General features: G+C 28.2%; 2 protein-coding genes across 2 annotated transcripts in view; one reads left to right on the plus strand and one right to left on the minus strand.

Annotated features, from left to right (window-relative positions):
• The first annotated feature begins 3,871 nt into the window (after positions 1–3,871).
• The window catches only part of LOC113383066 (ATP-binding cassette sub-family A member 1), a 49,023-nt gene continuing 36,146 nt past the window's right edge, over positions 3,872–16,748 (plus strand). Inside the window, exons 1-2 of the mRNA XM_026621316.1 lie at positions 3,872–4,479; positions 9,815–9,896. The gene's annotated coding sequence lies outside the window, so the exon portion shown is untranslated. The remainder of the gene's footprint in view (positions 4,480–9,814; positions 9,897–16,748) is intronic.
• On the minus strand, positions 7,898–13,695 carry LOC113383064 (TNF receptor-associated factor 3). The gene is made up of 8 exons (XM_026621314.1): positions 13,615–13,695; positions 12,334–12,563; positions 11,190–11,403; positions 10,964–11,105; positions 10,452–10,781; positions 8,842–8,957; positions 8,193–8,345; positions 7,898–8,136 (listed from the first exon to the last, which is right to left on the minus strand). The coding sequence occupies exons 1-8, from the start codon at positions 13,693–13,695 to the stop codon at positions 7,960–7,962; spliced, it is 1,443 nt and encodes a 480-aa protein (XP_026477099.1). The 3' UTR covers positions 7,898–7,959.

Below are 16,748 nucleotides of genomic sequence, written 5' to 3' on the forward strand. Positions count from 1 at the left end.
CGATTATGCAAAACACTAATATTTTTAAATTATGAGTATGAAACGCTGGACTGCAAGATTAATATCTTTTTGAACACTGTTAATAAAATTGCACAAAAATACCAATTTCGTTAATTTCGTGATATCTAGTCATATGTAAGTACATTGTTTCACTGCGATTCTTCACCTTGCAAATAAACTATGATGAAAAGATACTTTAATAGAAATACGATAACAATGAATCAAGTTATTATTCATACTGCTGTGAAAATAGAATTGACAAATATTAATATTTTGTGCCGTGCGATTGTTGTTTTCTTGTTTTGCAAAGATTTTATGAAATATGCTTCTGTGGAGTTTGTTATTATGTGAGTATTATACATTCATATCATATGAGAAGCAATAAGTATCAATACTAATATTATTTTATTTCATATCATTGAATGACAATATAATATATTAAATATTTTGCAGACGAGCGACGTCTATAAGAGTAGGTATGCCGAAATATTTGGATCAAACATTTTATTTAGGACACATTCATTAATCCCAAAAATTGACAAACGACTTTTGCAAATAAGTTGATACTTTTACCGTGATGACTTCATTTTTTAATATTTTAATATTATTAAAGGGAAATTAAAACGTTTTATCGGCATTGTACTTATTTCAGCAAACTTGTTACCGTACACATAGGTAAAAAATAATATTTCGGCTCTATACATTCCTGCGTGATCTTAAAATATATATAAGGACTTAAAGTAAGACTTGTGGGTTTATTCTCTCCCAAAAATACTTTCCTGTTAATATTTAAATTTTAGATTAAGGCTAAAAGATAGATTTTTGTTCGTGATTTTCTTGGAGGATTTGTAGGGATAAACTGTTTGTAGCTGGTACATGGTAAATTTTATTTGCCTAAGTCATTTTACCCCAATTGCAAATTTAGGCGTATATGTAGTTGATGATATTAATTACTCAATTATCGATCTAATTAGTGTATTCTGAACAAAGCAATTTGAGTAGCTTTGTATAAACTATATAGAGATTGAGGGTCCAATCCGATTGTGAATCTATAAGCCGATTCAAGATACTTAGAAGCTCCAAATCTATTTTGAAATACTGCATACGCATCAGTTCGGACCAAATTCTAGATAGAATTGTTTTAGATAGACTTGTTGAAATGTATAAAATTAACTTTATACATTTTATTAAATTAAACGATATTTAGTTATATCGTGACTTCTATCTGATAGCTATTGTACAGTACTATTATGAAAATCCGAGTGAGTTTTTTTTTAAAAAGAACTCAATAAAACTATTTATGAAAATTTCATAGAGATATTTTAAACTTTTTAATCACCTTATTGCGATGATCAGCTACATTTTGAATTAATGTATCGAAGTACTGAGAATGCAGTTGATCATTTTTTAGATAGTGCCAGCTACGACAGGAGCGTAATCTGAAAGCAAATTACGCAACCCTCTGATAACGCGGCGATTGCTTACCGTGCACTATACAAACCGTGCTATATGAAACTCGGATCAGTACAATCTAAGGTAATTTGTATTACGAAGGAACGCGTAATATGGGAACCGCGATATAAAAAAGTCTAGAATTCATACAGTTTACAGTATTTGTACAGCGATATAAGAAGACCAATGAATACAGAAGACACGTTAAATAAGATTTTGTTTTTACGGAGGGTTCATATGAAGATATGATAAACATTTTTTTTTTAACTTTCCATAGGGTAAGTTATAGTAATCGCAAGAGATTTTTCTTATTAAATTGAAGAGCTTGTTTAAAGATATGATAAAAAATAAAACAAAAGCTTAACCATAAAACTATTTTTCAACCAGATTTTTTTAATCTAACGTTTTATGAAAGAGCTCTAACACTACTTAAACTGATGTTTAAATAAACATATTGTAAAATATGAAATATTTGATAAAAAAAGCTGTATTAAAACCTTTTACAACAATATTTGCTACTAGAGTCCTTCATATGTTGCGCGAAAGGAATTCATGGGCTGTTGAACGAACACCGCGTTATAGGAGTTCCGCATTATCGGAGGGTTGCTTGTACACCATTACAACAATCTATATATTACATCATTTAAAGCTTTTGTTATGCTCTCAATAATTTATTTCGTTGTAGCCATTCATCACTCAAAATATCACTCTCATAACAGGATTCTAGGAGTGAACCAAGTGAGCCTTCTAATTTTCTGTTCATAATCTTTATTAAATTTATTTTCTTGGTTTAGTTTATTTTCTGCACTTTTACCACCTGTCTTTAATCACACATCTGTCTTGTTGGGAAATGAATCCACTATGTCAATTAGTTTTAAATAGTATTTATTTTTTATTAGCAGTCTAGTTTTAATGGTAACTATTTTGTAGGTATATAAATATATAGAATGTATACATATTTAAAATATTACATGTAAAATTAGTATGTAGATTATAATATAATGTTTCTATATTATTTTTCATTTTGCTATGTAGTTTTACATTCACTGTTAGAACTATACATTTTAGTGTACTAACACTGTAATACAAAAAACTGATTATAAAGCGAGATAAATTAATATTTTATATAACAATATTGTTATAAGATATCTGAAAAATACAAGCAGGCCTGGTTGAGATATCCGTTATTCACATTATGAAAATGACTTCATAAGGTAGCGTTTTATGGATTTTGTATTCAAAATCAGATTTTCCTGCTTAACTTTTCAATGCATTTTCTAATTCTCTATCTGCATTTTCCAGGCCTGTTGATACAAAATTAGAAAATACATTCACACAAGATTGTATTGCTATCTATAATAATGAATGTAACAGTAGATTATAGCAATTTTTTGCAATTAGTTGCAATTCATTAGTCTTAATCATTCTCTGTTGGAGACCGAGCGACATATACAGTTATCTGTGTGTGTGAGGATACTTAAGAAACTAAATAATACTATATATTTAATAATTTGCAACAACATTAACATTTAATTTATCTAATATTTAATGTAGCTAGATCTTATAAAATATTAGTGTTGTTAGATTAATAATGCAGACAGTTCAAACGCTTATTTTATTCTTTGTCACAAACTATTCAAGTAATGTTTGGAATATGCACGAAGTCTCAAATCAGTAAGAACAACTGGATAATATTCAAAGTATACATATTTATACTTATTGTAAATAATATCTTTAATCAAAGTCTATCATCATTAACCCATCAGCAGCAGAATTGGGCATTCACACTTGAATCTAATACACGTTTGAACTAGATCAGCATACATAGAGGATGTGTTGAATATTTTATTTCGAACCGCGGCAGCTTTTATTTTTTGGGATGAACATGTTTATATAGAGTACATGTATTTCGCTTCAATCACCCCATTTGCAAGTTTTTCTTTATATATATCTTAGTATTAATATCTTTGAGAATGGGTAAACAGCAGTATCTTTAGACCAAGAGATGGAAAACAAAAATGATAATTAAAAATAAAACCTGCAATAGAGTAATATAATTACAACTGAAATAGTTTTTTATAAATTAATGTTTTCTATCTCTTACAAAAATTATTGTACCTTCATGAGCTCCATTTGAGCTAAGTAAACAATTAACACTAGTTTATTATGCACTCGGTGTTCTTCTTTTGATGATTTTTTGTGTCACACGAAAGTAACAGAATTTAGAGTAGATCAGTGGTTCTATTTTAAGCTTTATATATTTGTTTGATTTTTACAATCAAGTAGCTCGATGTTATTTATACATAAATTCGTTTGCTAAATACTAAAGAGTTTCTAATTATTAAGTTTTTTCAACAAAAGGCTTACATCGAGTTTTAACAGTTTGATTAATAGCACATGCAATAATTTATATTGGTTTGGGTAATTATGCTGATTATAATTGCAAATAGCAGTTGCAACTATTATTTCTTCGATAAATTTCATGTAGGTATATAACTATAGTCGATCATGGATAGAATCTATATTACAAGCGAAAATTAGTATTTGGCTTGCAGATTTATGTCTATTTAACATTGCCATTTTTAATGTTTAATTGATTAATCGAAACACCACAATAAGGATGTTATTGTAGAGATAGAAGGTAGATTTAATTGTCTTTGTGTTTATTACTAAAACTAGCATATCAATATGTAAATCAGATGCTGCGCTTAGTAAAACCACATGTAGAAATGCTTAGAATCCTTAATTATTAACATAATCCAGTAACTAGCTTTTAGTTTTTGATTATCACAAATATTCAAGTGAAAGTAACACTGTAGTTTCATATTTGTTCATTCAAATAAACCGGTCAAATTAGTTCACGGGGCGAATAGAGATGGCTCCACAAGTCACGTCAAACTCGAAAGTAAGTTCACAGTGGTTTTTATTGTCAGAAAGTAATTCTAGTTTGTTTGATCAGGGGAGTTTAATTCATAGATAAATGGACATAAAGTGTAGTTTTTCTAACATAATATCTATCAAATAACTGTAAGTAATATTATAATTATCTTCCTTTATTAAATTTATTAACTTGAAACCTCATACTTCCATATATTTTGCGCAAAAGCCCATCGCGTTCATGTATAACCTCAAACGCCATTTTTAATTTTCGTTTAGCAATTTATACTTCGTGTTTTTTATTATAAGTAGAGAGAACACATGTGGTTTTACTATTAGCTATAAAATCTTTAGCAAGTAGATGCTGAATTTTCAATCTGCAGCACTGATTGGTATTAACAAAGCTAGATATATCTTATAATAATTCCTACGTACACGCTCTTTTTGAGGTAAAAAGAACACAATATTATATGAAAGGTGGTGTATTCTGCCAGATTTACCATTTTCAAAGAATATACTTAATACATTAGCTGCCCGGTTCTAATATGTTCAGACGTGAGTTATGGATTTCACACATGATATGCTCTTGATGACAAATTTATACAAGTCGACGAGATAATAACTTGCAATTATTATATTCATAGCAAATGTGTTATGGATGAGCTTGGTTTTATCTCTGTTAATTTGTTTATCTAGAGCAATGCATGTAAACCATCTCGTCACATCTGACATTGACAATACTTGTAAATGGTTGATTCATCTTCATAAATGAATTATTAAAGAAATCTATCTGAAAAGCAATAAACTGTTAATCTTTAAAGGTTTCCCTATTTTTATATTTAATTATATAATAATATAAAATATATTATTATAATTATTATTATTATGGATAATTATAAACAAATGTATTATGCAAAATCAAAAATTGAAACCAAAATATACAATATTGTTTCTTTTGAACTGATTCTTAATAACGACTGGCTTTTTCTGTTTTGTACATCTTAATTTTCATTCTATTGATTAACAGATGTTACTGTGTGCAGTAACTTGTAGAAATAAGCTCAGAATGGAAAAAGCTATAGAAGCATGGTTATTATTAATTTTCGATTTGTATCACAAACATCATTTGATATTGCATGTAAATTAACTCTTAAATTCACTATATGTACTAAGTAAGATAGCAGATAATAAAGTATATCTTTTCTGCATGACTTGCGTAAAATAAAGTATTTCATCTTTGTGTTGATCTTTATATAGACTTCTTTAGAAATATGTATCCTAGTATTGTATTAAACTATGTAGATTAAAAGTTTGTTTTTGTATTAATTCCTGAACCAATAATTAATTAATAACCGATCTAGTGATGAACACGTCTCAACGCAATATATTCTTTGGGTTCGGGTGCTTGTAAGTGACACTCTCAGATTTTAAATAGATATTTTTATCTAAATTAAAATTACTTGTGTAGTTTGATCTTACGAGTTTATATCTTGTCAAGTATTTAATATTAAAATGTGTATTTTTAATAAATGGTTATTGATTTTACATAAAATGAAACAGTATGTCATCAATTTGTTTCAATCATTTCTTACTAGTTCAAAATTTGTATGAAGAACTTGATTTGCAATAGTTACTTACATATTCAAGGTTTTCATTCAAAATATGTATTAGTGTGAAATAACTTTAACGAATTGCTCATGAAATCTCATTCCGTTGTCTATAAATGTTAAAATTTCAAATAATTTTTTATGCACCACCAAAAGTAAATGTAAACTCACGTTCTTAGTAATTCTTAGTTGTGTTTAATACCATATATTTTGGGGTTTGGTAATATAACTCGTGCACCTTGTGTAGCTTACAATTAATAAAGGTAAGTAGATAATTTTTTATTATTTATTCTTAACTGATTAAATATATAATATGTGTAAATAATATTTATATTTTAATAGACTTGTATAACTAAGGAGTAGATGAACTTAGAATCAAAAATAGTGCTTGTGCAAGTTTTAGCTTCATTGCATGTGATTAATACCCAGGAATAATTAAGGAAGAAGGAAAAAGATTATTTTATACGAGAGGAACAAAATGAATATTGATATCAATTGGTAGAAGAAAGGATTAAAGCTTTTAAATGGAATTTAATGCACTTAAAGATTTTTCGTAGAGGATTTTTATGCTTCTCGTGCTTAAAATTCGAATCATGACTTTGTTATTTTAAATATTAACAAATTCAATGCTATCATTAAAATTAAATCAAAACTAACTCTGAAACTCAATATCAGTCACACATATTCATTCAGTAGTAGTATGGTGTATTGGATTTCTGAGGAATCAAGCAATTTCAGAACTAAAAAGATAGCTAGTAGATATGAGCTAATTTTTGGTTAGAGAAATATGTTTTATATGCACAATTATTATTGTAATACATGGAAATAAGTTGCTTTCTTCATTTAAAAATAATAATAATAATTATGATTTAAGATTGATTTTCAAATTATAACATAAAGAGGATTTTTAAGCCGATTAATAATTTGCAGAAATTTCTTTACAACTAGTATTATCTCTTCACAAATTAGCTCTATCTAACTTTAAGAATTGTGGTCTATTATACCTACCCCTCGTCTAGAAATTCCTGGACTGTTTTCGATCTGCAGCAAATCAGTCAGTTGTTCCAGCAAATCATTCTCTGATCTTCTACCAATTCTGGGAACACTCTTTGAAGCCTTCAGGAAGAAATTGGTTAAATCATCTGCGAGACAGAGGTGGAGGCAAGCTACTGCTAATGATAGAACAACGAAGAAGCGAATGGTTGGCATTTTGGTAAGTTGCAGGCTAAAAGGAAATATGGATATAAATTTTTAATTAATAATGAAATATCTATGAATACCAAAGATTCACGCTGAGATAGTTCAACCTCAAATAACAACATGAAGTAAGTTTAAGTTTTTTTTAACTATATGCTTATTGAGAAGCACATAAAATAAGAGTAATCTAAGCACTTTTAGAATTTCAGGTTAAATAATAAATAAATGTATATACATAAAATAAATTTATTAAACAAAGTTTTCTGTTTTATTCTTTTTATTTTAGTTATGTTTTTTTCAGGATATTTATGTTTAGTTATTCAATTGTTTTTTGTAAATACAAATAAATAAAATAAAAATGATCACTATTATTAGCTGATACTACAGCGAAGTTTTTTAATGAATTTTTACCCATGATGTATTTCACTATTTGTACAGATAGTAATACTTACTATATTATATATTTCGATTACAGTTACAAACGAAATTCACTAAGCAACTTATTTTTTTGTTTAGTCAGCTTAAACTAATGTTGGCCAGAATTTGATTGTTGCTTTTATATAAACAGATCATTTACTGATACTCTTATCGTTCCTTAAAATCATGATACGGGCGTACATTTACCGAATTTTAATTTTGTAATTTGGAACAGTTCATTGACTTCGTTAACCCAAAATAAAAGTTTATTTGAGCTTTTGAATATTATTTATTCGAAAAAATTCTTATATTTAACATTATATTTACAAAATCTCTAATCTACGTTTGCAAGTTTATATTTATATCGGATAAGAGAGACTAATGAAAAATAACGATTGACAACAAATTGCTATTTCAAATCTCGTTTTTGTTTCCTAACTCGAACTTCTAGAAACATTACATCGTTCACCACATAGCCTTCTTGTTTTACCATTTCGTGCGGAAAGAAAACTAGTTGATTAGCTGCTTCTGTAGTGTTTGAAGGTTCTGATCTCTTCGCCATCAACGTTTTTGTTACATTTTTCACCTAAAAATAATATTTTTTATTTTCCCATTAGTGGAGTTGAAATGTGGTTAATTTACCTCAGGATTTTTTGATTGATTTCGTAAAGTGACTTCAACCGGTAGAACGCAAGGCCAAGGTAGTATCGAATCCCAAGGGCCAGGTAAGACTTGTAAGCCGCATGTCATGTGTCTTCCTCGCCATTTGCCGTTACCGTTAATGTGTAACTCCATCTAGAAAAATGGAATTATTAATGACAATTTGAGCTTTTAGCATGTCATTTCGTGAATTTAGTGTTTTCGATGATTCAAGTCATTTTTATCATTCGACACAAATTTTGGACGCAGTATGGAGACTCAAATTTTGGCTTTTGTCAATGTAAAACTATCTCAACAATTTCAAAAATGTAAACTGTTTAATAAAATTGCGTTGATTAGATTTGCTTGATGAATTATCTGTTCGTCTACTAACTGAAAATTCTGTCGTCAATGTTTTAAAAAACCAAAGCCAAAACCTTTATGTAATTTTATTCTTGGCTTCAGTTTTCAACTTAATTGAATTCGTAGAATCGCATTCAAAGTTTGCAGTTTTATATTTATTTAACAGATTTAAATAAAAATTGTTAATATATAGAACTTCATAATAGGAATCAGATTTTTCATTTATATATTTATGATATTATATTAATTTACAATTAATAATTAATTTAAAATATAAAAAAATACATACTCTTAGAACATATCCAAATTTTGTACTGCAAAATGTAGGACTGCTCAATATTGTTTTATTAGCTTTTGCATCTGTTAACTTTTCTTTGTAATTCTCAATTCTCCATACCATGTGCCCTATACAATATTATAATATAAATAATTAATATAATAATGACAATATTTTGTAATTCCTTAAACATTAATATAATAATGAACTGAGAAAAACAAAATTACCATCAGAAAAAAATCGATGGTTATAAAACTCTAACAATTCTGTTAAAATATTAAAAGGGTAGCATGTGATTTCTCGAAATTTAGAAAAGTTTGTTTTATAATATACACACACACATATATATATATATATATATATATATATATATATATATTTATATATATAAATTCTTATATGTTGAATGCGGAAAAAATTGATAATTTGGATTAAATTACCGGTTTATCTTTATACACTTTAATCGATGTCATGCTGATGCTTGTGATACATAAGATTAATGTGATTAATTCTCATAAGTTATTTTATTGACATAAGTCATGTTAACTTCTTTACAAATTATATGTTCTGTCTAGTACATTTGATTATATGATGATTATTATTATATAATTGATGTTTTGTCCAGATAGCAGACATAGCATTTTCCTGTTTGTTGTAAATATATATGAGAATTAACTAGCTGATTGGACGTAATAAAAATAATATGCTTACGTAGGGCGAAGATTTCCATAATGTTTGTGGCGTATAATTTATAATTAGATGGAACATGCAAAATTATTTAATATTGTGTTGGAATTTCTCAAAAAATTAAAAGGACTTTAAATTATATTTATCTATTTGGTTTCAAGTTAATAAATCTAATTAGATTTATTATATATATTTATAGCTTAAGCTATATGATAAATATACTTCTTTTGAATGTGAAATGCGAAAGTAAGATTTCACAAAGTTTTCAAAGTATGATTGTATTTTTTTATTTTTTCAGTGGTTTCGTTTAAAAAGATGGAAAATGAACATTACATTTCGAAGCAACATTATGAAATGCAGATGGATGCATCCGGGACAAGGTCAGTGTTTATAGTATAAATTTTATTTTGAACATATTTTTACTAGTAAAAATTTTAAATACATTTTTATATAACATTTTTACGCGAGCTTTCTAACAATTCTAACAACTTTTATACATACTTAGAAAATTGGCAAAATGAAAAGTTTCTTTTTTATATTTTCTAAGAAAATTTATATTGATGTGCTTGGTTCCAAGAAATCTGGTTGAAGCCGAGCCGTTTCTATAGAATTAGCAGGGAAGTGCAATTTCTTTACTTAATTTTTTGCAATAAACCGGAACTGGTTTTGAAATTTAAAAAAACTGGCTTTGAAAATTTAAAAACTTCGAAAAATAAATAGTTGGGAATAGCGCTGATCAGTTTTTTGGTAAAGTTGGGCTGTGCTGTTCGTCGTAATTAATTTTGGTAAAAATAGGCGACTTTGATGAAACTCAGTATGTTTGATAGAGTTTATGGTCTTGAAAGACTACTGAAAATATTATATCAAGAAAAGTGGTTTATTTATGAAAAATGTCCTTAATAAAATATTAATATTATAAAAGCTAACCATCTCACCCGTTCCATTAACCGGTTCACTCAAAGCCTTATGGAAGGCCCTTGCATCTTCTGCATCTTTTATCTGTTGTGACAATTGCGCCACCAATCTCTCTTGTTTAACCAATTGCCGACTTAATTTATCCAAAATATCTGTATTATCTTGAACTGTGCTTTTCATAGATTTCAATTCGTATAAAAAAGAAGCTATTCGAGCTTTTTGTTTGTCCAACTCGTCTGCCGTTTTCGTATGATCTTCATAAAAGTTGGAAGCCACTTCTCGTCTCGTTTTTTGGGCATCTTTTTGTAATTGTATTACTGATTGTCGTATGAGATCCATGTCTTGTTCTGCTGAAAAATGGAAATTATATAGTAATAGAAATAAAAATAATGAAGCGGGTTTTATAAGACATTATGTTTTAGATAAATTATATGATAAAGAAATAAGTACTTCTGTAATTTCCTTCTATAGTTTATTAGAAAAATGGTCATTACTTTGATTGGTATGAAACTCATACAGAAATATACTTTACCTAACTCATTTACTCTGCGAAGTTTTTTATCCTGTCCGTTTAATACGACCTCGACTTGGTTTCTTTGGTTTTCTTCATCTAGTATCATATTTCTTAATCCATCTAATCTCATATCAACTTCCATTTTCCACTCTTCGAATAACTATAAAGGAAAAATAATTTGATAAATATTATATCAAGGCATACTAAAACTTATAATATTTATCAACCAAAATTTTTATATTACCTGGCATCTCATGGCAATTTTTTCGACATTTGTGTGATTGTGTACTCTGGCTGATTCATTATCATGGACGATCCTGTCCAGACTCCTTCTTAAAGTATCTAAAACTCCTTGAACGTCAGTACTCCAACTTTCGGATTGTTGGAACCGTTTTTGGAGTTGACCCAGATCTGTTATCATTTTCAATCGTTGTCTTAGCTCTTCATTGAAGGCCGATCTATAATTATATAGATGAAAAAAAAATGAAAATTTATTTTGCTGAATAGATATTTAGTATTCTAATCAAGAGCAATCGGTTTAATTTTAGAATATCCCCTCAATTTTGAAAAATTTTATAGGTCTGAACGAAAATTGTATTCATTTTGGTAATATTATTATTACAATAGCACTTGGTATAATTAGTATGCTAATAACTTGATTGAAATTTAATATTTTATTCGCCTAGATGAATGACTTAACTATCTTCTTAAATGGAAATTATCTACTATCTTCATAATTTTTTGGATCAAAAATTATCTTCATCGACAAAATTTGAAACATTGCAAATACAAATCAATGCGTTTGCAAATTTTGAATTCCAAATATTTGAAAATACATCCAAATATCAATATAGACAAATAAGTAAATATTATACATCCGTTTGCAACGCTGAAATTATCACTCGAAAACTATTTTTAATCAACACATAATTCTATCAATGTCTTAACTATTCCATAATGAACGGATATTTGAAAAATTTATTTTGGCAATAATTTAGATCTGCTATCACTTTAGTAAATAATTTTCTTTTGTGAATATATGAATGAGGTGAATGAACATTCGAGTATGTGATTCGCAAAGAATAATATTTGAACAATAAACATAATTAATATTTATTCAAATTATGTTTGCGAATGAATGAGCGTCTGCAAATGCATTGTAATGCACCTTTTATAAAATATCTTTTATGAGTTTTTTTAAAAACGTTTGTATTTTACAGTTATATATTTAAAAAATGTGATTTAAAAATTAGGTTAAAGAATTTTTACCCTATTTCAAGCATGATGAAAATTGTTATGATATAAATTACTAACAAGTAATTGTTGCAGTAATTTATTAAGATATGTTACCTCTAAATTTTATACATATTTCTATTACCATTTCTTACCTTAATGAAGAAACAGATTGTTGTAATAAGACCAAGGTAGGGGCATATTCGGTATAATCGTCATCTCCAGATGGTCCAGATATGTGTGTGTTCTGTTGTAGGGAAGAGGTAGAATTTTTCTTTTTCCTTGGACATTCCGCCGCGTGCAGCTCCAGGTGTCGTCGTTGGAGCCAGGCGGCGCAACCGCGCTCGCATGGCTCCAACACCAGGCTGCATTGCTTTACGTGATCCTGGGTTATATAAAAGTAATATTAATAAAATATAAAAATGGAAATATATGAGATTTATATCTGATATCAAGCAGTCGTTACACTGGAAAAGATATGCCCAAATTTGTTTTTTAGGCATATTATATGTTTCTATCCAAATTTGAGATTTTGATATATATTATATGATATGACTTTACAAGTATCTAAAGTGAAATATTTTATCACGAAGAGAATGAACAACCACTAGATTGACTTGCTAGGCAGTATAAGATACATTACAATTTTGAATAAAACAGTTAGAAAAATTCTGATTGCTATACAAATAAGTATAAAAAATGCAAAAAACATCAAATTGACAAAAATAGAAGGAAAGATATTGTCTTTATAATACATTGTAGAGCTTTTATGCGGATGAATATATAAAAAATTAAACTTTAAATAATAGACGGCGCTATGAATATAGTAGTTGTTACCAATAGACCACGATTTGAAAACATGTATCAAATATATTTTCGTTAATATACAAACTTATACATTATATAATATCTTTATATCTGAATATCTGAATTCTTCAAGTGCCAAATATTTTTGATTATATCATCACAAATTGCTTCATTATGGGAAGCTCTCCGGTATCAACAAATTAACTAGATAAAAGTTGACTCATTTCATATTAATGATAAAAATATCGTTCTAATTATATATATATATATATATATATATATATATATTGGCATACTTAGAATAAAATCAACAAAAATTTTCTTAGTATAATAATATTTTTATATGCATTTGAACATATGTGAGGTTTCCAGCATGTATGTATGTCTAAATAACATTATATTTTAATTCTTTACGTTTTCTTAAGGCATTGAAAAAATAAACTATACATAGCTAATTGGCATTAAAGTATTAGGTTAATATATAATTTTGAACTTTCAAATTTATCATTTTCAGATAATAAAGCAAAAATAATAAAGATTAATATAAATAATAAAGTTATTTCTATTTTCTTCTGAGGTAAGTCCTCATCGAGATTTTTCAGAAAATAAATGTCAACTATCTGTTTTACCTGTAATTGTTCTTCTGGAAACTGTTCATTACAAAAATAACACACAACACTTCTAAACACATAGTTACTTTTTCTGTCCATTTTACAATTCAACATCGGATTGTATTTAAACAATTCCTCGCGCTTAACCTAAATTAATTCTTAGCATTGATGTCACTTTGAATTCTTGTTAATCATTTTGCATCGCCAAACATTTTTTTACACTTGACATAAAATATTATTACTACACAATGGTAATTTTGGTGTTTTAAATATACCTTTGTCTTTTGATATAGTATTCTGTTAGTCATGTAGAGCAGATATAGTGAGTAAGGTATGTTCCATTCCAAGTACCTTATCAGAAGTTCAACCTGTAGCTCGTAGTATAAAATGAGATAACATTTCAGATAAATGATAACGTTTAGTAGTAATGATATTTCGCGCAGGTAATATTGTTCTACTTGATACACATTAATTACCGAACTTGGTATTGGTTTTATACGATACTTAAAAAAAACACTTTCTATTTTATTTACTTAAGCTTGCCCGTGCATTTTTGGTAAGAGCTTTTGTCTCGCAATACAAGGTTCCAAGTTTCACTCTCTCGTGAACATTTTGAACGGGCTTGAAAATTTAGGTCTAATTTCTTTTTCATTGTCCTCACTCACCTAGAGCACTTAGTCACCTACAACATATATATTTTTATATTCTATACTATCTTTATATATGTTCTCTCATATACATAATTCTATGTGTTTTATACTATTTTTGAATATATCCTGTTCTATCCACAATTTTCTTTTGTTTAAACTTTACAACCGATGCTTCATTCTTCTTTTCTAAATCTGATCTCCACAAATTCTAATCTTGCTTTTCTTCTTACTTTTAATTTTAATCAAATTGAACTCAGTAGTTTAAATTCTATTTAATTTTAAAATAACTACTTTCAAATTCTATTTCTTACTTCTACTTTTATGCAATTTCAACTCAACTCAACATTTCAAAAATTTTGTGTTATTGCCTCAGTATTGATCAGAGGATTGTTGGCGTGTGAGTCGGGCAGGCTACTGACTGAGCTATTCCCGTCACTATGTTAGAAGTTATTTATTAAAATTCATGCTGAGCTTTTAACATTTAACTAATTTTTACACATGCTCCTTACTGTCTTATTTTTAAGGGTGTTTTTATCCAAGTCTCTATAGAGCAAAGGTCTTTAGTTCAGGGTTTTCAAACATTGTTTCGAAAGTTCTGCTAAATGTGGGCATTGAACTTTTTTTATTTTGTTTTAACAATGTAAACACAATATATCACAAACATGTTTCACAACAATAGATATTAGCACAAACATTTTAATATCTCATGTATCATTTGTTTCTCACAATCTGCGTATTGTTTGTTTATTAAAACACTTCATTGGCGAAACATTTTGCAACGTATTTATTTGACCGCGACATTATTTACACTTATCTAGGATACTAAATAATATTATACAGCATAAATTTTTCCACTGGTTGATTAGTCATTAATAGAAGCTGTTTTAGTTTTTGCATCCTTAATTGATAATTTACTGGTTGTTACGGTAAGTAAGTTGATTATCAAAGCGGAAGAATACAATTATATCTTTATGCTGGCTTTGAATTATGTGGATCAGTTAGGTTGGTTTTGATAAAATGCATAAATCTTGGAGATTATAACTCAGGAATGAATTAATTATTATTTTGAACAGCAATCAGAACTCAAAAAAGACCTATAAGCTGTTGGGCCGATTTGATTTAACACTAGTTGGTTCTACATCAGATGGCAATCCAAACATGTTGCTCATCTCTTTGTCAAATAATCATTACCATTTCTGAAATAGGGCGTCTATTTATTGATGCAGCAATGCCAGATCAGGGATATTTTCCTTTAAAATCATATTGTTATCTATATTTCTAAGTGAAAACTGTTGTCACTACTGCTTGACAACAGGTTGTTCGAATCGGGATGATAATAGGTAAAATAGAATATTAAGGAAAATTTGAATGTTAGGAATAATTTTTGTAAGAATTGCTATGTTGGTCAAAATCTGAGTCAACATAAAATAGATTGGACTTATAATAAACACAAGCTTGCCTGTGAGTAAGTGATTAGAGCTATGGGATTTTAATCAGATTTGATATCCGTCTAAATAAAGCAACCTGATGTCAAAAAGGATTTTCACTTGGAAATATAGGTAGCAATATGCTTCCAAAAGTAATAGTTCTTATCCTGTATTGCTATATCAATAAAAAAATAAAAAATATGGTTACTAATCTGACATGAAATAACGAAATAATATAACACCAACATGGATTCCTTCATAATTAACATACTCTTGTCACATAAAATAATAATTAAAACACAATAACGCCTCGAAACAAAGAAATTATATGCATACCGATCTAGTTCATTATATAATAAATATTTTTACTGTTCTTTCTTTAGAAATTTTATTCGTTTTTATGTGATATAATACTTGCCATGCAAGTTACTCATACAACGCGTTGCATAACTCACGTGATCCGAACAAGATCTTGTATGCAATAAATTGGTATACTTCGCGATTTGTCGTTTTTGACGGATTAATAAAGCTAATTTTATAATCTTGTTTATTATTTAAGTTTATATGGAAAAATCATATTGCATGTTAATCGTAAAGTAATATAGTAATAATAATGCACAAGATGCGATTGAAAATAATATGAGCATTTCAAGTATCGCCTAAAACGCACTTATCTTTGACTTTTTATTGGTTGATAATCGTTGATTCTTTAAACAAAAATTAGATCGTTACCCGGGTGAACAGCCATATTTGTTTTGATAAAACAAACTCTGCTAATTTCTATTACCATAGAAACATGTCACGCCATTTGTAAAAGCGTGACCCATAGTTGTCCTTTTCCTAAGGCTGTCCTTTTCCTTACGATCAGCGGCCATAATTGTTTCGGCAAAGTTACGCTCAGGATTATCGTTACCATGGTTGCAGCGGCCATGATCGTTCCGAAAGCATAGTTTCTAAATCCCGTTACATAGTTAAAGGACAGGCTTATGTAATGGCTGCCAAAATGGCAACCCGATGGACAATAGTAATAATTTTTTCTAGAAAGGTATTTTTCTGATTTTTCTTCAAAGATGTC

Source organism: Ctenocephalides felis, unplaced genomic scaffold, assembly GCF_003426905.1.
Source record: "Ctenocephalides felis isolate EL2017-DRISC unplaced genomic scaffold, ASM342690v1 CF-g0.4_SCAFFOLD_03570, whole genome shotgun sequence".
Classification (NCBI taxonomy): Eukaryota; Metazoa; Arthropoda; class Insecta; order Siphonaptera; family Pulicidae; genus Ctenocephalides; species Ctenocephalides felis.